This window comes from Phyllostomus discolor, chromosome 14, assembly GCF_004126475.2.
Source record: "Phyllostomus discolor isolate MPI-MPIP mPhyDis1 chromosome 14, mPhyDis1.pri.v3, whole genome shotgun sequence".
In the NCBI taxonomy this organism is placed as follows: Eukaryota; Metazoa; Chordata; class Mammalia; order Chiroptera; family Phyllostomidae; genus Phyllostomus; species Phyllostomus discolor.
Genome location: NC_040916.2, coordinates 49,602,528 through 49,623,715, shown reverse-complemented (window position 1 = coordinate 49,623,715; position 21,188 = coordinate 49,602,528). Strand labels below are relative to the sequence as shown.

Genomic DNA, 21,188 nt, shown 5'->3' with positions numbered 1-21,188 from the left:
TGATAAAAGCAGTGCTGTAGCGCTCCTGAGTCTTTCGTCCGCAAGCCTGCAAAATAAGCGCCAGCCAAAGCTCAGGGGCTTAATACAAACTTTTAATTACAATTCACAGACTTGGTACAGTGCAACAGTGAATGAGTGTTTGCAGCTAATATTCACAAGAGTCCACTTTATCAAATGTTACCGCATCTGTCTTTTCGTTCCTCAGTCCCTCAATACTCGCTTCAGGTTTCCTGTCTCGCTCGGTCTCCCGAGTTTCTTCCAGTTTTGGCTACGGACCAGTACATTAGAACTGCTGTCTACGGTCCTGGGGAAACGGAAGCCCACTGTCCCATTCCCACCAAGTCATGGTTTAATTGAACCCAATTAGATGGGAAAGTAGGGGCCAGGGGTTCTTTCATTATTAAAAAAAATAATAATAAGTTCATCATCCTTTGAAACGAGAGAGAGGGAGAGAAAGAAAGGCTGAAAGGCTATGAAATACTGTACAAGAAAACAGAAGGAAAGGAGTCTGGAAAGGAGAAACATCCTAAGGCATGAGAGGCAGGAGATGAGTCCTGACCGTGACACTCCACCCACTTTGCCACAGTGGAGACAAGTTTCTAGGGAGGGGAAGGAGTGGAGCTGGAAAACAATCTCCAAAGGTGTCACTAGAATGAGTTTAAAGAGAGAGAAGGCGAGCTTCTATTATGTTGGGGGTTCTAAGGTAAAGGGGTGGCTGAGGGGCAGGAAAATTCAGAATGATCTGTGGCCCAACCCTTTGGATGACCATTTGTAGACAGAAATAGAACCCTTGACAAAGTACAAGAAAAGGCAAATAAAAATAAAGATAAGTTAAAGGGAAGATAACCCTCAAAGATAAAAGACCAGGATGGACAGTGGTGGTGGTGGTGAAGGTAGAAAAATGTGGTTTTCAGATTCTGATCTGAATCTGGCCAGGATGACAGAGTGTGGGGCAGCCACAAGAAATAGAAAGGCTTCAGAAGGCAGCTAGCACCTTTCAAATTGGCACCATGGCCCTTCCCGGGGGGTGGGACCAATAAGAAGGTTTAAAGAATCATCCTGGCCAAATGTCTCACGTAGAAGTGCAGGGTTTGATATGATTTCTTCTCATCCCGTTTCCTGCATCTCTCTTCACCTGCAACACAGGCTAGGTAGACAAGGTGGGGAGGATGAGGCAGGGAAGCAGCATTCATCATCTAGCTCCTGCGAGCATCAACAGTCTCGGCAGTATCAGGCTGGTACGCAGTGGTCCTGGTATTGGGTGATTTCCTGACCCGCTCTTTACTCTCTTCCAAGCATCCCTCTAAAGGGCACTGTGACTGGCATGAGTTCACATTGGGGAGAAGAAAACACAAACAGTTCCACATATCAGAGACTCCCATTATGAGACAACCACTGTTTCCACGAATCCAAGTGATTGGGTATATATGCGTTATGTTATAATTGCTTGGGGCTGAAAACCTACAGTGCCCTCTCCTAGGCCTTGCCCAGCTGGTCTGGGGAGATGGGCTGGAGCACACACACCCTCTTGTTGTTTTCCAAACCTGACTTTCCAGGGTAGTGCTCCAAGTTCTGTGTGCCCCAGACAGCCCGATCTACTTAGAATTATGCCTACCACGAGTCATTTGGGTCAGGGGAAGCCAACAACTTATATGTCCTGGGGCTACAGAGACGGAAAGGACATGGAAGGAATGGGGAACTGAGACTGAGGGAAAAGCTACATTACACTTTTCCACCTGTCTGTGGGAGGGGTAAGCACTGACTGTGGGACTGTATTGGTGCTTTAGCAGGACAAAGACAGTACCTGGTTCACAGATGTTAAAAAATATAAACACACAAAATAAAGTATTAACATTTCTCCCCAACCTAGTAACTCCAAAGAGAGGATGAGTACTCTGAGGTTTTTTTGCTGTTTCTCCTCCCTGTGCAAAAGTGCCTGGCACCTTGCCCCCAGTGGCAGGAAAAAGCATAGTAGTCTGGTGGACAAATCAGTCCCAGAATAAAAATAAGCAAGCCTAAGAGACGAAGCAGGAAAGGGTTGGTGGCAGCTGCTTGGAATCTGGGCTGAAGGCCCAAGTAGAAGAACCAGTGATAGTAAGCAAGCTCTATGCACAGCTCTTACCAGGATCTCAGGGACAGAGATGGAAGGGAAAGCCAAAAGAAGGGTTAGCAGGGGTGGGGTGGAGTGGGACTGGCGGGGAGGGTGGGTTTCCTTAGGGCAGCATTGAGTACAAGGACTGAATGAGGGAGCCCAGCTCGGCAAGAAAACTAAAAATAATCGGCGCAGGAGATGCAGGTGTGGAGCCTCTTCAGCGAGAGCAGTTCAAAGTCTCTGCTCCTGTCCCAGACAGGGTACCTGGCCCAGGGCAGGGCTTAGGTATGTGTCAGGGGCACTTGGAGAGGGTGCTACCCTCCCTGCTCTGCCCCGGACCCAGAGTAGTGTGGAAACAGCAGGCTTCTCTCCCACCACTGGTTACCAGTGTCTCGAGTCCACCAGCTCAGGTCGGAGGCTGAGTTTCTTGAGGCTCTCATAGCCCACCACAATGACAATGGTAGAAGGTGTGGCTGAGATGATTCTAGCTGAGAGGCCCTTCATGAGGCCCCAAGGCCCCTCTTCTGCCATCAGCTGTCTGAAGGTCAGGATGATGGAGTTCTTGCCCTCAACCTAGAAAAGTCAATACAGTGGAGGGTCACGGTCTGCAGTCAAAGCTCCTCTGCTCCTTCCCCCTCTGCCTTAGGGTGAATTTGAATTCTGGGATGAATTCTGCTCCCCAGTTTACTAACACATAACCCCAGGTAATTTACTTAACTCTTGCACCTCCGTTTCCTTGGATGTAAAACAGTGATAATTGTTCCTATGCCATGTGGTTGTTCTGAGCAGTATACAAAAGAATACTAGTAAATGTTGAGAACGGGGTCTGGCAGACAGTAAGTGTTCAATAAACATTAGCCATTACTTAATATCACCAGATGAGCTACACAGCTATGAGTCTTTGGACTGGGTGCTTCTCTCTGGTCTCAGGGCGGCTGGATTAAATCACCTCTAAGGTCCTCTGCAACTCTGCCAGTCTGTGATTTTGACTCTCACCATCTCAATCCCTCTGAACACCCTTGGCTAGAGTCCTCCCCTATGACTCTGGCGTCTCCTGGGCATCTATCTTCTCTATCACATTGGAAGCCTGGCTAAGGCAGGAATCTCTTTTCTTTCTCCACAGTTCTGTCCCCTTTCCCCCCGCCCCATACCCTGCCACCAAACCACACCTTTAGAGGCTGCCCACTCAGACCCTCAGTCAAGGCGGGACAGATACACTCCTTGTTATACACCCCCCTGCACTGTGACCTTCACAAGGTGATCTCATCCATGGCTAAGAACCTTTCCCTACTCATCATGCCTCTCCCACACTCCTCTCACAAGTCCTCTCGTCTAACCGCCTCCGCTCCCCTAACCCTCACACTTATCCACGGCCATGTCGAGGGCTTTACAGCTATACCTCCGGCCCTCACATGCACTTCATGTCCTCCAGCCTGGGAGCACCTCACAGTAGAGACCTGTCCTTTCCCTGGATCTCCTTGTGAAACACCTAGGATAAGGCTCAGGAGAGAATAAAGATGGAACCTATGTACCTTATTATTTGCAAACCAATCAGATGCCAATTTACTGATTTTCAAATGTGTGTGGTGGGGAAAGGACATTCTTGAGACAAAAGTACCTAGATTTTCCCAGACAGGAAAAAGTTAAAGGAAATCATCACCACCAAACCAATATTACAAGAAATGTTAAAGGGACCTTTTTAAAAAGAAGAAGGAAAAATAAGATAAAAAAATGTAAATAAAATAGCACTAACTACATACCTAATTACTTTAAAGGTAAATGGATTAAATGCTCCAATCAAAAGAGGTAGGGCGGCTAAATGGATAAGAAAACAAGACCCACACATATGCTGCCTACAAGAGATCCATTTCAGATCAAAAGACACACAGACTGAAAGTGAAGGGATGGAAAAAGATACTTCGTGCAAATGGAAATGGGCAAAGAAGCTGAGGTAGCAACACTTACATCAGACAAAGTAGACTTTAAAATGAAGCTATAACAAGAGAGAAAAAAGGACCCAGCAATTCCATTTCTGGGTATTTATTGGAAGGAACCCAAAATACTAGTTCAAAAAGACATACGTATCCCTATGTTCATTGCAGCATTATTTACTATAACCAAAATATGGAAGCAATCTAAGATATGGAATCTAATATTCCATATACAATGGAATATTACTCAGACATAAAAAAGAATGGCCAGGAGGCTCAGTTGATTGGAGTGTCGTCCCACACAGCAAAGGGTCACAGGTTCAATCCCTGGTCAGGACATGTATGGGAGGCAACCGATCAATCTCTTTCTCTCTCTCTCAAATTAATATCTACACTGAAGATTTAAAAAAAAAAAAAAAAAAGACCTGGCTGGCATAGCTCAGTGGATTGAGCTCGGGCTGAGAACCAAAGCGTCACAGGTTCAATTCCCAGTCAGGGTACATGCCTGGGTTGCAGGCCATGGCCCCCAGCAACCACACATTGATGTTTCTCTCTCTCTCTCCCCCTTCCCTCTCTAAAAATAAATAAATAAATAAATAAATAAATCTTTAAAAAAAAGAAAGAAAAACGGTGCCAGGGATGTAAGGTATAGCACAGGGAATATAGTAATAACTATGAATGGTGTCAGATGGGTACTAGATTTATCAGGATGATCATTTCATAATTTATATAAATGACTAATCATTACGTTGTGCACCTGAAACTAATATAATATTGTGTGTCAACTATAACTGAAAAATAAAAAATTATTTAAAAACAATACCTAGATTGACCCTGGCTGGGTAGCCCAGTGGGTTAGAGCAGGGGTCCCCAGCTTCCCTCCTCCTGGTATGTGGACACGACTCACATTACCACCTGAGCTCAGCCTCCTGTCTCCCTTTACTCCATCCCGGTCTGTGGAAAAATTGCCTTGCACAAAAAAGGCTGCTGGTGCCAAAAAGATTGGGACTGCTTGGGTTAGTGTCATCCTAATACGCCAAGGTTGCGGATTTGATCCCTAGTCAGGGCGCATACAAGAATCAACCAATGAGCCCTGACTGGCGTGGCTCAGTTGGTTGGGCATTGTCCTGCAGAGTGAAGGGTTGCTGGTTTGATTCCCAGTCAGGGTACATGCTTGGGTTGTGGGTTCAGTCCCCAGTTGGGGGTACATGAGAGGCAACCTACAGATGTTTCTCTTGCACATCAATGTTTCCTCTTTCTCCCTACCTGCCCCCTCTCTAAAAATAAATAAATAAATCTTAAAAAGAAAAAAAATAACCAATAACTGCATAAACAAGTGGAATACCAAATCAATTTTTAAAGAGGACTACTCTCTCTAAAAATCAATAAATAAAATTTTTAAAATATTGGAGGGATTGACCAAAAAAAGAAAAAAAAAAAGAACTCATGGACATGGACAACAGTGTGGTAATTGTTGAGGGGAGGGAGGTGGATGGAGGTGGAAGAGGGTACAGGGGGATAAATGGAGGTAAAAAAAAGTGTTAAACACACCTAGTGGCTCATGGGGGAGGAGGCTGGGGAAGGAGGCTGGTCTTACCTGCACTCGGGTTCGGATGACATCCATGGGATTGGTGAGGATGGAAGCGGTAGCTGCAGCCAGTGGCCCTGAGATGGCTTGAAAGACAATGTGAGGGCACTCCTTAGGACAGAGGTGTGAGAGCTGCTCTGGAATGGAGGGCAAGACAATGCCTTAAGACATGAGGCGCCACCCCATCTGCCCTCACACTGCTCCTACCAGTTGGCCCAAACCCCCTATCCTTAACCACCTTAGACTGATCCCGGCCCCATCCCTGTAACTCCCATCTTTTTTTTCTTCTTTGCATCCTTCTGAACCAACAAAACACTATACATCTCTGGCTCTTTCCAGAAGTCATCTTGGTTATCTCCTCTGGAGAAGGAAATTTCAAAGCCTCTTTTCTTGTTTATTCCTTTCATCTGATGAAGTGAAATCTTTCCTGATATAAAAATATTATGCCTGGGCTCTGCTCCACCCAACTCATAGGCTGGAAAAGCACACACCACATATTCTCTATGCTATGCACTGGGTAACTGGCAAGACACCTTGAAAGCTGGTAATGCTGCCTGTGGTGGGTCAGGGGCCTTTTCACAGTACACCCGTCTTCCCTTTTGAATTTTGAACCATGTAAATGTTTTTACATATAACAATAATTACAGTTAAAAAAAAAAGTCATATTCTACAGTGAGAACTTTTCTCCAACCTATATTGAGAAAGGAAAATTCATTTTTCAAAATGCTAATGAAGAAGATTGAATAATACCCAGATTCACCCACTTCTAGTACCACTGGGAAGTTCATCTGCAACTGAGTTGTTTGCTTTACACTCTCTGGAGGTGAAAGACAAGATTCATGCATTTACTCAACAAAGACATATTAAGTAGCTACCATGAGCCAGTCACCCTGGTTTTTGAGGATATGACAGTGAATAAAAGTGCCTCAAAATCCCTGCCCCTACGAAATTTACATTTTAGTGGGGAGAAACAGACAATAAACAAATAAAAAACAAAATACAGAGCTTTATCAGAAGGTGATGTGTGCTAGCTATGATAAAAATAAAGCAGGAATGCCAGGCCTGAGAATCAAAGGGTTGCCGGTTTGATTCCCAGTCAGGGCACATGCCTGGGTTGCCAACCGTGTCCCTGGTTTGGGGCGTGCGAGAGGCAACCACACATGGATGTTTCTCTCCCTCTCTCTAAAAATAAATAATTTAAAAAATCCAAAAAATATATTAAGAAAGCAGGAAAGGAAGATAGGAAATACCAAGGGTAGGGGATGAAGGGGTTGTCATTCTAAACAAGGCAGTCACGGAAGCCCTCTTCAAGAAGGTAAGTTTGAGCAAAGTGCTAAAGGAGCGTGCAAGCCATCTGGCCCCGTGGGAACAACTTTCCAAGCAGAAGTGACATCCTATGGAAAGGCAGGAGCACACCTGACGTCTTCGAAGGGCAGCAAGGCCAGTGTGCTTAGAGCAGAATGAGGGAAGTACAGGAGATGCTGAGGTCCAAATGGCAAGTCATTTAGGACCTTGAAGCCATTGCAAGGCTTTGGCCTTTAGTCTAAGTGAGGCTGGATGTAAAACAGATTCATCATCTCAAAGATCCACTCAGTTTCCTCTCTACAATTCCATCATCATAACACCTTTCAGAGTTTTTCCTGAGGCTCTGAGTGTGGGTAATTTGTGGTTGGGCAACTAAATATTAGGGGGCAAGTACGATGGTGGATGCTGGCAGGGCAGAAGTGAGCGCCTCGAAGTCCCGGCAGCCGGCAGAACTCCTTAAGCCCTACCAGAACTGCCTGTCCCGGGTTTCTAATCGCTTTCTCCCCCAGGGTCAGCATACAAACAGAAACAGAGAAAACCGGTAGCTCCACCTCATGGGTGTCCTGTTTCTCTTAAGAAAACGTTTCATAACCATTAGAAGGGAGCCTCTGGACTGGCACTGCCAGCCTCCCTGGGCCTGTCTGCACTGGCCCCAAGCCTGTGAGCTGCAGTGGGGCCCGGACTCCTATTCTAGTCCTGCACACATGCCCTTTTCCTGGGGCTTAGGGAGATGATGGGAAGTCAAAGGCAAGGGGGTGGGGGAAAGAGCCCCAAGTCTTTCCTTCTCCATTATTCATTCAGCAAGTGTTTACTGGACACCTATTATCTAACTTGGTTTAAGTCCTTCCTGGCTAAATGACTTTGGACAAATAATATGAATAAATATTTATTTAATGCTTACTAGATGTCTGGCATTGAAATAAGCACTAGACATAAAACAGAGAAATGAACAGAGAAATGCCTTCATGGAACTCAGTCTAATTAAGGAGCTGGGAGTTGGAAACAAAATGACTGCAAATTATAACAAGTGCTCTTATGGAAACAAGGTGCTGAAGAAGAAAAGAGAAACAGTCCTCTTTCCAAATGGGTAGTTGAAGAAGTTCACTTTGCAAAGGCGGCATGGAAGCTAAGGCCTGAAGCATGAGAAGGACCAGCCACAAAAGACTAGGGGAAAGGGTATTCCAGGCAGAAAGAACAGTATCTGCAAGGGCTTTGAGGTAACAACAGAGCCTGGTGTGTTTCAGGAACTGAGAGAAAGGCAGTGAGGATGGACCAGAGTGAGGAAGGGGAGAAAGACAAGATGGGGCTGAAGAAGAGACAGGAGCCAGATCGTGTAGACCTGTGCAGACAAGGGGAAGCACTAGATTTTATTCTAAACGCCCATAAAGCAGCATTGGTAGATTTTAAGCAAAAGGGAATGATGAGAACCAATCTACTCATTCAACAAATATTTACTGAGTACTTCAATTCCCCGGTCCCTGAGACACACAGTGGTTGCAGAGCCTGGCATGTAATGGGTATTCAACAAACATTAATTTCCTCCCCTTTCAAGAAAATTTCCAATCAATTATATCTAAAATAGCTGGGAAAATAAACATTAAAAAAAAAAAGAACACTTCCACATTGTAGAAGAGATAAGGCATACACAAATAACATCAAGGCAAATGTTATAACTGCCTTAACCAAGATACAAGCAATATCATGAAGGTTGAAAGGAAGGAAAGATCACTTCTGGGTTAAGGGCTACATGGAGAGGATGGGAAAGACAATAAGAAGCGATTAAGTCAAGATTTTGCCCGGGGAAGTGTCCCTGGAAGGCACCGGGGCAGAGGAATGATACGAACAAGCACAGGGAGGAGGAACGATGCACGGCTGAAGAACTGTGCGTTTGCTGGCCCAGCTGCAGCAGGGACTGTACAAAGGGAAACAGCAGGAGGTTCCACTGTAAAGGAAGGTTGAAGCCAGGCTGACAAGTTTGGATTTTTATTCAGCAAGCAGTGGATCCACTTAATATCACCACAGGGTTTAAAAAGTTAATTAATTTAAGAGGTGAGTGAGGGGCAGGAAGGCACAGACTTAGAGAGAACAGGCTGATGCTGTGGTCCAGAAGGGTGTTATCAGTGACACAGTTTCCAGCAAAGGCAGCAGGAACAGAGAGAAAGTTGGGAAAGGTATTCTGTGTCACAAGGACTACATGTGGTAACAAGGAAAAGGGAGTGGCTAAGCACAACCCCCCAGGCTTCAGTCTCAGTGATTTGGAGAATAACATGACTACTGACGGATAAAAATAAGTCAGAAGGGAATGAAGAATAGTTCATTGAACAAAATTTCACATGAATATACATGCATCCAGGTCATGAGATCAGTCAGAATGTTTGTCAGGAGCTCTGTACAGGTTAGTCTGGGAATGGAAATAGGGATTTTTAGACATATTAGAGAAGTATAACTCAACTGTAAATAAAATCAAATGAGGAAAAAAGGGCAAAGATAAACTCCAGAGAAAATATTCATATTTCCTAGAAAGTTGTTTTTAACATTAAGATTGCTAGGATCACCCTGGGTGGCACAGCTCAGTGGGGTGGGCGTCATCCCGCAAACTGAAAGGTTGCGGGTCCAGTTCCCAGTCAGGGCACACGCCTGGGATGTGGGCCAGGTCCCCGTTTGGGGGTGTGAGGGAGGCAACCGATCCATGTTTCCCTCACACATTGATGTTTCTCTCTCTCTCTTTTATCCCCTCCCTTTCCCTCTCTCTCAAAATAAATAAATAAAATCTTAAAAATAAAAATAAAAAGATTGCCAGGATCCAATCCTAAAGATCTGATACAAAGGATCAGAGTTAGAGTCCAGGTATGTGAATTTTACCAAATACTCTATTGTGTTACATAGAGTAAATATTGAAATATTGTAAATAGTAAATAGATGAAATATTGTGTTAAACAGAGGAAAAAAGAAACAGAGCTAGCAAAAAAAGGAGGAGGGAAGAGGAAGGGAGGAAGGAAGGGGAGAAGAAGGGGAGGAGCAGGAAGAAGAGGAAGAAGAGGTACAATCAGAAAAACAGGAGAAACAGAAAAGTACAGTGCCCCCAAAACACAAAGACCATAGGCTAGGAAGTCCTATGTATAATATGGTTAGAAAAGTCCCAGATGGGATAAGACAGAATGTCCACTGACAAGGGTGACAAGCCAGCAGCAGGATGAAGGAGGCTGCAAGCGTATACTGCCCTAACTAGAATTTGATAGTTACTCAAAGCTGTGGGTGCCACAGGGTAGCGGGCATGCTCCAATCCTACTCTTGGCAATGTGTTCTGTCCTTTCAGAAAGCGATCTGGCAATATGTTCATTGAGGCCCTCAAAAATCTTATCTTTTGACACAATAATTCCACTTCTGAGAAATACTTAAAAAGAAGCAAAATGTGTTATGAACAAAACTACATTATAGCCCTGGCCGGTGTGGCTCAGTGGATTGAGTGCTGGCCTGTGAATCAAGGGGTCACCAGTTCAATTCCCAGTCAGGGCACATGCCTGGGTTGCGGGCCAGGTCCCCAGTTGGGGGTATGAGAGAGACAACCAATCAATGTTTCTCTCACACATCAATGTTTCTCACCCTCTATTTTTCCCTCCCTTCCCCTCTCTAAAAATGAATAAATAAATAAAAGTTAAAAAAAATACTCCCCAGCTGGTATGGCTCAGTGGATTGAGTGCCAGCCTGCAAACCACAAGGTTGCTAGTTTGATTCCCAGTCAGAGCACATGCCTGGGTTGCAGGCCAGGTCCCTAGTAGGGGGCACATGAGAGGCAACCACACATTAATGTTTCTCTCCTTCTCTTTCTCCCTCTGCTCCCCTCTGTCTATAAACAAAATCTTAAAAAATAATAAAAAATAAAAGTAAAAAAATACGTTATACAAATGGAGAGGTTCATGGTTATATCACATCCTGAATTTAACAATGGCAAGAAAAGGCATCCAACTCTAAAGCTCACTATTATTCATTAATTTTATCTTCAAATACCAAATACCCCTTAATTTTGTCCTTTCCTATCTTCCAATTCTCTGCCAATATTTCACTAGCCCCAATCCATTCCAATGCACCCAGAACACACTCTGTGTTCTACAATCATCTAATTCACTTGTCTGATTCCCCCCACTCTAATATAAGCTCCTTGAAGGCAAGAACTATGTATTTTTTTTTACCAGTTTTTAAAAAGACTTTATTTATTTAAAGAGGGGAAGGGAGGAAGAAAGAGAGAGAAATATCAATCAGTTGCCTCTCGCACACCCCCAACTGGGGACCTGGCCTGCAACCCAGGCATGTGCCCCGACTGGGAATTCAACCAGCAACTTTTCGGTTTGCAGGCCAGTGCTCAATCCACTGAGCCACCCCAGCCAGGGCAATTATGTATTATTATTCATCTTTGAATCCTCTTGAATCAAATGTCTGCTGAATGAATGGCCCATTCTCCCATTAATCTCCTATTGTCACATATATAGAACTATGGTATCTTAGCCAGATTAGTAACCCACCCTTCAACCCACTCTCCTGGTCCCCCGCTTACCTGCGTAGAAGTGATAGAAGGGCCACCAGACAGCACTGTTTGGGATGTAGGTAAGCAGTGAAGCCACATAGCCTCGGTAGAAGCCTCGAAGACCATCAGCCCGTAGGATCTGCTTGATGATGTCCTTGGTTTGACCAAAGGCAACTACCCCTTGTCCCTCTGGGTTCCCTTGCACTTGGAAGCGGCCCATTCTCTCACCCTTACGCTGCATCATTAGGTGCTGGGAGACCACATCAATGGGCACTGTGATGCTCTGGGCCACAAGAGAGGCTGAGCCGCCAGCCACCAGTGACTTGACTGTATTGCTCTGGCTGTAGTCAGCTACAAACTTCCGTGTGAGCTCATAAGTGGTGACATAGCACTGGCCCGAGATGAGGGTAAAGGTGTTGACCAGGAACCCCCGGTAGAGGCCAGTCACACCATCTGCTCGCAGGATCTTGATGAAGGCGTCGAAGGTCCCATGGTAGAGGCTCTTGCCTTTCTGAACCTGCAACCGAGTGCGGATGAGGGTGAACGGATAGACGCTGACGCGGATCATCATTGTCATTGCTACACCAAACACATAGAACTTCTTCTTGTCCAGGTGTTCCCACTCGATGATCTGGATGTTGCGCTTGTCCTCCATTGTGCCTGAAGTCCTGGAGATTTGAACAGGGTGGGGGGATGTGAGGAAGGAGGTCAGAACTTCACACTTTCCCCTTCCGGCTAGGCTCTGAAACCACATTCTCAGGCTTCATCTCCCAGGGTACTCACCTACCCAAAGCTTCAACTTCACCCAGTCTTGTTCCGGGTCTTCCTTCACAGCCCAGGAGACTGCCCCCTTCTCTATCCTTTCTCAGTGCTCCTCAGTTCCAGAAACCCTGGCTTCACTCCCACCTCAGCTCCCTACCCTTGGCTTATAGGCTATTTTGGTCTTTCTGCCTCTGTCTTGTCCCATTCTCCTCTGGCTCACCCGGGCAGCGTTCAGGATGCTGTGGACAAACCAACCGGCTGGCAGGATGTAAGGACTTGTCCTTTTAGTGGGCTCATGAGATGTCACTAGGTGACATTCAGGGGGTTCCGAAAGGCTGGAGGGAGGAGCTCCATTTTCAATGCTCTAGGCTCACTGAGGAGGCACTGCCTTTGTTGGCCCTGCATCCTCAGCCGGGTGCCTCTTTCATCACCATTTACCAGCTGACTCACCTGACTCCACTTCTGGTTTCCATGCTGGCCCCTCTGAGCTCTCCTGGCCTGCACTCACTACCCTCAAATTTTCTTCAGTTTGCATTAGAAGAAAATGTGGTGAAAAAGCTAAGTGGGGCTTTCATAGCACAGGGCATCCCCCCCACACCCACCTCCCCTCCCTCCAATGAGAGTAGAATGTTAGGGACAAGGCAAAGGTCAGAGTCCTCTCTGGTTATTAGATAACTCACTCTAGAGAAAGAAAAGAACCATCTAAAGAGTCTTGAGAACTACAGGGTAAAGAACATGCTTGACCCCTTTCATTCCTAAGCATGTAAACCACAAAAATCATGGAACTTCATTATCAGTTCCAGATAATGAAGGGAGATCTGAGTAACATAGTATAGGTTCTGCCTTCAAGGAACTCACAGTGTGTTCAAGAGATACAGTATCTCTCTGGGAAATGGATATCAGATATAGAGGTAAAGAATCTAGGGCAAATTACTGTACATGTGACCCTCATGTTAAGTGTATCCACTGCCTAAAGAAACAAAACTAAAAAGTTTAAAAATCAGGACCTTCCAACTGAAGAACTATCAAATGAGAGGACATCATATATTGGACATATTCTTAGTACAGTGTATATGCTCCCATGTGGGGTACTGGACATTTTCAGCCAGAAGGGGAAAATGGGAAGTTCAGTTCCAGGATTGAGAAGTCAGGGGCTCCCCAGGGTTTGACAGAAATTCTGAGGGCTGGGAAAGGAGGTGGCCACATCAAAGGGACAACTCCAGAGGGCTGAAATGTTCTACACAAGCAGTCCCAGCGCTAATGCAGGCATCAGTGGGGAGCAGGTTAGCTTTTTCCGTGTTCCTCAGCTGGACTGTATCACTTTCATTGAGTACAGAATACCTGCAGTGCACACTGAGTACCTGGTAGGCAAGGAAAACCCTCACCTTCAAGATGAGTCAGTCATAGGTGAAGGTACATGTAACCAAGACAGGCTTCCTGGAGGAGGACAAAGCAGTTTGCATGATGTGGCCCCCAGTGAAAATGAGTGTGACACCCCTGCTCTAAGAGAAACCAAGAGCTGCCCTGCTCTCTCTGTATGCTTGTGGAGTGGTCAAGCTGAGTGGCTAGTCACATTGTCGTCACAGGACAAACACAGCGGAGCTCAAGGGGGAGAGCATCCCTACAGGGCTCATGCAAATTGTGTCCTAAGCAGGGCAGAGAGGCGGAGCAACAAAGGATTCGTTCCAGGACCTGGCTTTGTGGGTACAACAGCTGAATCACACAGTACCAACATATCCTGATGAGAAATCCTAAGGCAGGAACCAGTGCCTGCTTTTCTCCACCTCTGACATGTGCCAGTCTAATTTTTAATCTTTTTAAAAATCGTCACCCAAGGATGTGTTTTATTATTTTAGAGAGAGAGGAAAGGAGAGAGAAGAGAGAAATATGATCAGTTGCCTCCCTATACCATCCCAACCAGGCATCAACCTGCAACCTGGGGTATGTGCCCTGACCTGGGCAATCGAACACGCAACCTGTTGTGTATAGGATGATACTTCAAGAAGCTGAGCACAGGGCCAGGGCTGTGCCCGTCTATTTCAAATTCCAAGAGGGAAATGAGGACTCTCCAAAGCTGAAGCAGGTAACTTCTATTGTTTGTGGTGACAGAAGAAAGCCACTAAGAGTCATGTCTCAGAGGGATAAGCCTCTATATTTGAAGAGGGAGAGGGGCATTGCAACCCCTCCCCTCTTCCCTTCAAAAAGTAGGACTGCTCCTAAAAGGTTGAATCTCAACCTGCTCTTGAGTATATAACCTCCAAACTTCCTGCTGAAATATCAAAACGAGTTCTTGTTTTACCCTTTGGAAAATACTCCTTGCAGATAGCTGCATGTACACTTCCTTCAGCCTCCCTCCCCACAGTGCAATCAGCCCAGGTTCATTATGGCTCTTCCCAGACCCTTATTTGTATACATAACTCCAGTTCTAAATTTTCCCCATCCTTTAACACTGCTCGGGTACAAAGGCTGAAGTGCTTGCTATTAAGATCCGACAGCTAACCCAAGATATTCTGAAGTTATTGAACAAGATGTCAGAGGCAGAACCCCCATTACCAAGCCCACCAGTGAAAAGGGACAAACTGGTGGGCTCAGCACACCTTCTCTCCACTTCTACCTTCCTTGTACCAGGAAAATCACACTAGACTATTCACTAGGTTCTGAGGTAAGACTCTGGTTCCGGACGAGCAGTGTCGCCTGGAAGGCAAAGTCAGGCAGTGTGACACTAGTAAGGTCAGGAAAGGACACTAGTAATCAGGAGATCCAAGTTTGAGCTCCACTTCTATTATTTACTAGTAGGACTGGAACCAAGTCACTTCACTGAAATTCCGTTTCCTCGTCTGTGAAATGGGTATAATAAAGCCTGCTATAGCTATACAGTCATGTGCCACTTAATAACAGGGACACATTCTGAGAAATGGGTCATTAGGTGATTTTGTTGTTGTTCAAACGTCATAAAGCTCACTTACACAAACCTAGACTGTATAACCTACTACCCGTAGGCTGTATGGTACAACCTGTTGCTCCTGGGCTACAAACACTTACAGCATTACTACTATACTGAATGCAGTAGACAACTGTAACACAATGGTAAGTATTTCTGTATCTAAATATACAGAAGGCACAATGTAAATGCAGTATAAAGTATAAACCATGGTGCACCTGTATAGGGCACTTACCATGAACAGAGCTTGCAGGACTGGACGTTGCTCTGGTTGAGTGAGTGAGGGGTGAGTGGATGGGAAGGCCTAGGACATTACTGTACATACACTACTGTGGACTTTATAAACACTGTGCACTTAGACTAAACTAAATTTATAAAACAATACAAGATTAAGTCAAGCACAAGAGAAAGTTATTCTATCAAGAGACTTGGTACATATGAGATGAGTGAGCCCGCTGTCGGTGTAATATGGCATACTCTTTACAGCAAACTTTTTTTATAAGTAGAAAGAGGAACATTCTAAATAACATTTAGTCCTGACCAGTGTGGCTCAGTTGGTTGAGCGTCATCCTACAGAGCAGAGGGTCACTGGTTCCATTCCCAGTACAGGCATATGCCTGGGTTGTGGGTTCAGTTCCTGGTCAGGGTACCTACGACAGGCAGCCAGTAGATGTTTCTCTCTCACATCAATGTTTCTCTCCCTCTCTTTCTCCCCTCCCTTCTCCTCTCTCTAAAAGTAAATAAATAAAAATTTAAAATGATGTTTATGGTAAATACGTAAATCAGTAACAGTAATAGTAACAATTATCAACTATTATGTATTGTACATAATTGTATGTGCTGTGCTTTTATACAACTGGCAGTGCGGGTTTTTTACACCAGCATCACTACAAACACATGAGTAAAGCGTTATACTACGATATTAAATTATGATAACTATATCATCACTAGACAGTAGAAATTTTTCAGCCCCATTATAATCTTATGGGACTGCCATCATATGTGCAGTCCGTCACTGACTGACATGTCATTATGTGAAGCATGATTATATAACAGTGTGGTGTGGGGCAACTCATATGAACTAATATGTGTGGAGCATTTTGTTAACAGCAAAGCATTTCTATAATTGCAGAAAGCTCTTTTGAATGGTGCTGCTCTAGACCCTTGCTGTTCAAAGTGGTATACAGACCAGCAGCACGGACATCATCTGGGAGCTTGTGAGAAATACAGAATTTTAGAATGCACCCTAGATCTGCATTTTAACAGCCAGCATTTTAACAAGATCTGGAGGGATTAATGTGTGTGTCACAGTTTGAGAGACATTACTGTGAATATTAAGGATTGTCAGTACTGTAACAATGATAACCACACTCTAAAAGCCCAGGACCACTGTGACTAGGTTAGGAACCCTGACTCCATCCGGGCTTGTCACTGGAACTTGGCCAATAATGTCTACTAGACTCATTCATATCTTTTCAGTCAACCACCCCCTGCCAAATTAAATCACCTTCTGTAACTCCTGAGATCAAACCCATGGAGTTTGATCCCCACTGCTCAGCTGGAAACAAGATCTTTGCTTCCTCCTTCAATTTTTCTGTTCTCCCTACTGCATCTGCATCAAGGCTCTGCATCCTGGGAGCTATCTACATGAACGTGAATACCTTTACATGCTTGCTCATCTGTGTTAATGAATATGCATTTCCTTAGAGGAACTCCAGGGTGATATCTCCGACCCCTCCCTCCAGAAATCTCCCTTGGATTACGTGGGATTCCATCAAGCCTTCCTTGGGTCTTCAGTAGGTACTCATGTGATCCCTCATCACAGACATCACGTGACAATCTTCTCCACCTACTGTACATGACACCCCCTTATACACTTCTGTCCTGGCTCCCACGGAACTGCAGCGGGACACTGCAGACAGACACCCGTTGCCTCCTTGACATGTCCAGGTCCTCGGAGATCTTAGTCTGCAGGCACCCCAAACCGATGGTTTCTTACCTTCTCAGATCAGGGCGGTCCCGCCGCGTCTGAGGCGAACTCCAAGCCGGGACCGCTAGGCCGAAGCTCCCACTCTATCCGCGATTCCTGGCGACTGCCAGCCTCGGTGTTCATTTCCCCCCATCTTGACCCGGCTCCCGGCACTACAGGAAGCGGAAATACGGCCGCTGTCATTCCCGCCCCCTCCGGGGACGGGAATGAACGGTGGGAAACTCTACCAATGGTGTTTTGAGTCCGGAGCGAGGGTGGATGCTCCTGATGGCCATCTTGAATTTGGTCAGAAGCCACGCCCGTATTAGCTTCACCTTGCCCTCTGCTCTACGGCGCATGCGTATGTTTTAATTCGCAAAATCAAGTAACCCGGCGCTTCTCGAAGATCCAGATCAAAATGTGTCATCTGGTGTTTGTGGTCTATTGGAATTCTTAAATTAAAATCTAACCTTTAACTTTCGTGTAACTTTTCTCATCTATGGAGACAAAACAGTAGAGGCCAATGTGCAGCAGGAAGGTCTAAGGGTACACAACCAATTTACAAGCTTGGCAACAAAAAAGTGCAGAAATAGGGGGCATCCTGGGGTTGAGGTAAATGACATTAAGCGTCTCTTCAACCCTGAAACTATTTACCTATGTGTGGATTTAACAAGAGGAATAGTTCTTTAAATGAGTGACTGGAAGGCCTGGAGTGGAGAGTTAATTTATTTCAAAATACATAGATATTTCTATAACTCAATGACAAAAACGCAAACAACACAATTTTTAAAATGGGCATTCCTGACTAGTGTGGCTCAGTGGGTTGGGTGTCATTCTGCAAACTGAAAGGTCTCTGTTTTGATTCCTGGTCAGAGCACATGTCTGGATTGCTGCTGGCCAGGTCCTGGTTGGAGGTGTGCAGTAGGCAGCCATCGATGTTTCTCTCTCACATGGATCTTTCTTTCTTCTCTTTTTCCCTCCCTTCCCCTCTCTATAAATAAATAATTTTTTAAATGGGCAAAGGATTTGAGTAGATATTTCTCCAAAGAAAATATACAAATGGCCAAGAAGCATATGAAAAGGTGATCAACATCATTAGGCATTAGGGAAACACAAATCAAAACCATAATGAGATCCTACTTCACACCCACTAGGATGCTTGTAATTAAAACAAACAAACAAAAACCCAGATAATAACACCATTAGCAAGGATGTGGAGAAATTGGAACCCTCAGACATTGCTGGTAGGAATGTAAAATGGGGCACCTGTTGTGAAAAACACTTTGGTGTTTCCTCAATATGTTAAACAAAATTACCATATGATCAAGCAATTTCACTTGAATATATTCCCTAAAAAATTGAAAACAACTGTTCAAACAAAAACTTGTACAGGAATGTTCATAGCAGCACTATTCACAGTAACAAAAAAATAGAAACAAACCATGGTATATTCATACAATAGAATATTATTCAGTGATAAAAAGTAACAAAGTATCAATACATACTACAACATGGATGAATCTTGAAACCATTATGTTAAGTGAAATAATGCAGAATAGAAGTCACATATTATGTAATTCCATTTATATGAAATATGCGGAATAAACAAATCTGTGGAGACATAAAGCAGGGTGGTGGTTGCCAGAGGCTGGGGGAAGAAAGAGTAAGGAATGACTGCTTAATTAGTACAGAGTTTCATTTTCAGGTGATAAAAATGTTCTGAAAGTAGAGAATGGTGATGACTGCACAACATTATGAATGACTAAATATCACTAATAGTAAGTTTTATATTACATGTATTTTACTACAATTAGAAAATTGATACATCTAGGATAGATCCCTCCCAAACACTAGATTAGATATTCAAAATATCTAATGGAGATTTCAAACTTAGTGTGATGGTTAGTTTTATATCAATTCAGCTAGGCTATAGTACCTAGTTATTCAAACACTAATGCTGTTGCTGTGACGTATTTGTAGGTGTGGTTTGCATTTACAATGAGTTCACTTTAAATAAAAGAGATTATACTCTGGTTTCTCTTCATATCATATGAATCTTTCACCTTTTAAATAAAAGAGATTACCTTGATAATGCAGGTGGGCCGAATCTAATCAGTTGAAAAAAAAAAAAACTTTAGGCAAAACTGAGTTTTCTATGAGGAGGAAATTCTACATCAAGACTTTGGCATCAAAGCTGCATCCTAGCCCTGGCTGGCATAGCTCAGTGGATTGAGCTTGGACTGTGAACCAAAGTGTCGCAGGTTCGATTCCCAGTCAGGGTACATGCCTGGGTTGCAGGCCATGGCCCCCAGCAACCACACATTGATGTTTCTCTCTCTCTCTCTTTCTCCCTCACTTCCCTCTCTAAAAAAAATAAATAAAATCTTTAAAAAAAAAAAGCTGCATCCTGGAAGAGGCTGAGGAAAACTGTTCCTCGTGCCAACACTCAACCAGGCTAGACCAGATGCAGTGGCAGCAGCAATGGCCTCATCAGAAGGCCCCAGGGACCGAGAGCTTGCTCCAAAAGCATGGGCCTTGAAACAGATATGGACACCAGTTCAGGTGGGAAGCTGGCCCACCATCTAAAGGCCATCTCCACAACTCACCTAACTTTCATTACCTACTGTGCTTGTGGGAAATAGCTCTCCCTGACAGTGTCCCAGGTGCCTCCCCAAGCCCTAGTCTCAACCTAAGATCTGTCACCTTTCTGATAAATTCCTACATCTTGTTCTGTGGGAACAGACAGCCCCATCTGACTCAAGCAGCCCTAGGTCAGAAGGGTGTGCACCTTGCCCAGCTTCCTCACCAGTCAGCACACTCTGAAGCCAAGGGGAGCCCTTTGAAAATGGTGTCCACAAGGTCTTGGGCTTGGGGAACAGTAACGGGCCTGACCATGAGAGGAGAGGGTTGGCAGGCCAGGCTCAAGTGTCCAGGGGCTGCAATTCCCAGAGCTCACTGCCTCTTTGCTGGGGTCTGAAAGATGCCAGGGAGAACACCATAGCTTTTATGGAACTTATATTCTTGGAGTGGGGGATGGGTAGGAGGAGGGAAGGGAAGCAAGTTAAACAACTAAATAAATAAAGATGATTTTGAACAGTGACAAAATGAACACTGGTAGAAACTGAGATGGGGTGCAGGAATGGAAAATGATTCAAGTACGATCTAAAGCATGAGAAAGAGCCAGCACTGGGAGCCACCCTCCCAGGGCCATCAGCCCAGCACCTGATCCCAGGGTGGGGTCAGGACGTCCCAGCATGACAGGCAGGGACAGCACATTGGCTGTTGTCATCTTGGTTTACATGTAAGTGTGTAGGTCACCGAAGGACATGAGACACAGACCAGGGAAATTCAAGAACCTAGGTGGGATCAGGCAACCTGAGAGTAATAAAGGGAACAGGTGGCCCTAACTAGTGTGACTCAGTGGACTGAGTCCTGGCCTGCAAACCAAAAGGCTGCTGGTTCAATTCCCAGTCAGGGCATGCGCCTGGATGGCAGACCGGGTCCCCAGTTGGGGTCTTGCGAGAGCCAACCTGATCGATGTTTCTTCAAATTACATTGATGTTTCTCTCTGCCCCCTTCCCCCTCTCTAAAAATAAATGGATAAAATATTTTTGAAAAATGGAGGGTGGGGGATATGTTTCTCAAGAAGGGGCAGAAGTGTGCAAAAAGAAATGGAATATCATATTTGAACAAAAAGAGGGAGATATTATTTATTGGCCATCTACTACATACCAGGCCTATGTTGTTCCCTAGAAATGCAGAAAAAAGGGGAGTGGGGGTGGTTCCTGCTCCATAAGGCAGTCATGCACTCTAGAAGGAAGTGTGGTCCCTGGTGTGAGTGAGGGCATGTGGAAGTCTAAGAGATGCATAAGGCTGTGTGAAACTCTAAATCAGCCCATATGAGGAAGTGTCTCAAAGCTTTCAGATGGAAACTGTTGAATGTTCACTAACAAAAAAAAAAAAACCCTTGCTGGTGTGGCTCAGTTGGTTGGGCATCATCCCGCAGAGCGAAAGTTCTCCTGTTCAATTCCCAGTTGAGGCACATGCCTGGGTTGCTGGTTTGTTCCTAGGTCAGGGT

The 21,188-nt window shown here is 44.9% G+C and overlaps 1 protein-coding gene across 5 annotated transcripts; it reads right to left on the bottom strand.

Annotated features, from left to right (window-relative positions):
* Nucleotides 1–78: 78 nt before the first annotated feature.
* SLC25A44 (solute carrier family 25 member 44) lies at nucleotides 79–17,294 on the bottom strand. 5 transcript variants are annotated; one of them, XM_036015511.1, is made up of 5 exons: nucleotides 17,141–17,294; nucleotides 15,377–15,506; nucleotides 11,469–12,106; nucleotides 5,621–5,748; nucleotides 79–2,665 (listed from the first exon to the last, which is right to left on the bottom strand). In XM_036015511.1, the coding sequence occupies exons 3-5, from the start codon at nucleotides 12,091–12,093 to the stop codon at nucleotides 2,474–2,476; spliced, it is 945 nt and encodes a 314-aa protein (XP_035871404.1). In that variant the 5' UTR covers nucleotides 12,094–12,106; nucleotides 15,377–15,506; nucleotides 17,141–17,294; the 3' UTR covers nucleotides 79–2,473. The 5 variants fall into 5 exon arrangements, 4 of the variants coding, with proteins under 4 accessions (XP_035871404.1, XP_028358500.1, XP_035871406.1 ...); XM_028502699.2 differs by lacking the exon at nucleotides 15,377–15,506; XM_036015513.1 differs by lacking the exons at nucleotides 15,377–15,506; nucleotides 17,141–17,294 and adding an exon at nucleotides 14,991–15,343.
* Between the last annotated feature and the right edge of the window lie 3,894 nt (nucleotides 17,295–21,188).

Bases quoted from the DNA above. Each gene is read 5' to 3' on its own strand.
- SLC25A44 (XM_036015511.1), bottom strand. From the start codon at position 12,093: ATGGAGGACAAGCGCAACATCCAGATCATCGAGTGGGAACACCTGGAC. The intron at 5,749-11,468 runs GTAAGCGGGGGA...CCTCCATTCCAG, and splicing joins CTTCTATCACTTCTACGCAG to AGCAGCTCTCACACCTCTGT. The intron at 2,666-5,620 runs GTAAGACCAGCC...TGACTTTTCTAG, and splicing joins TCATCCGAACCCGAGTGCAG to GTTGAGGGCAAGAACTCCAT.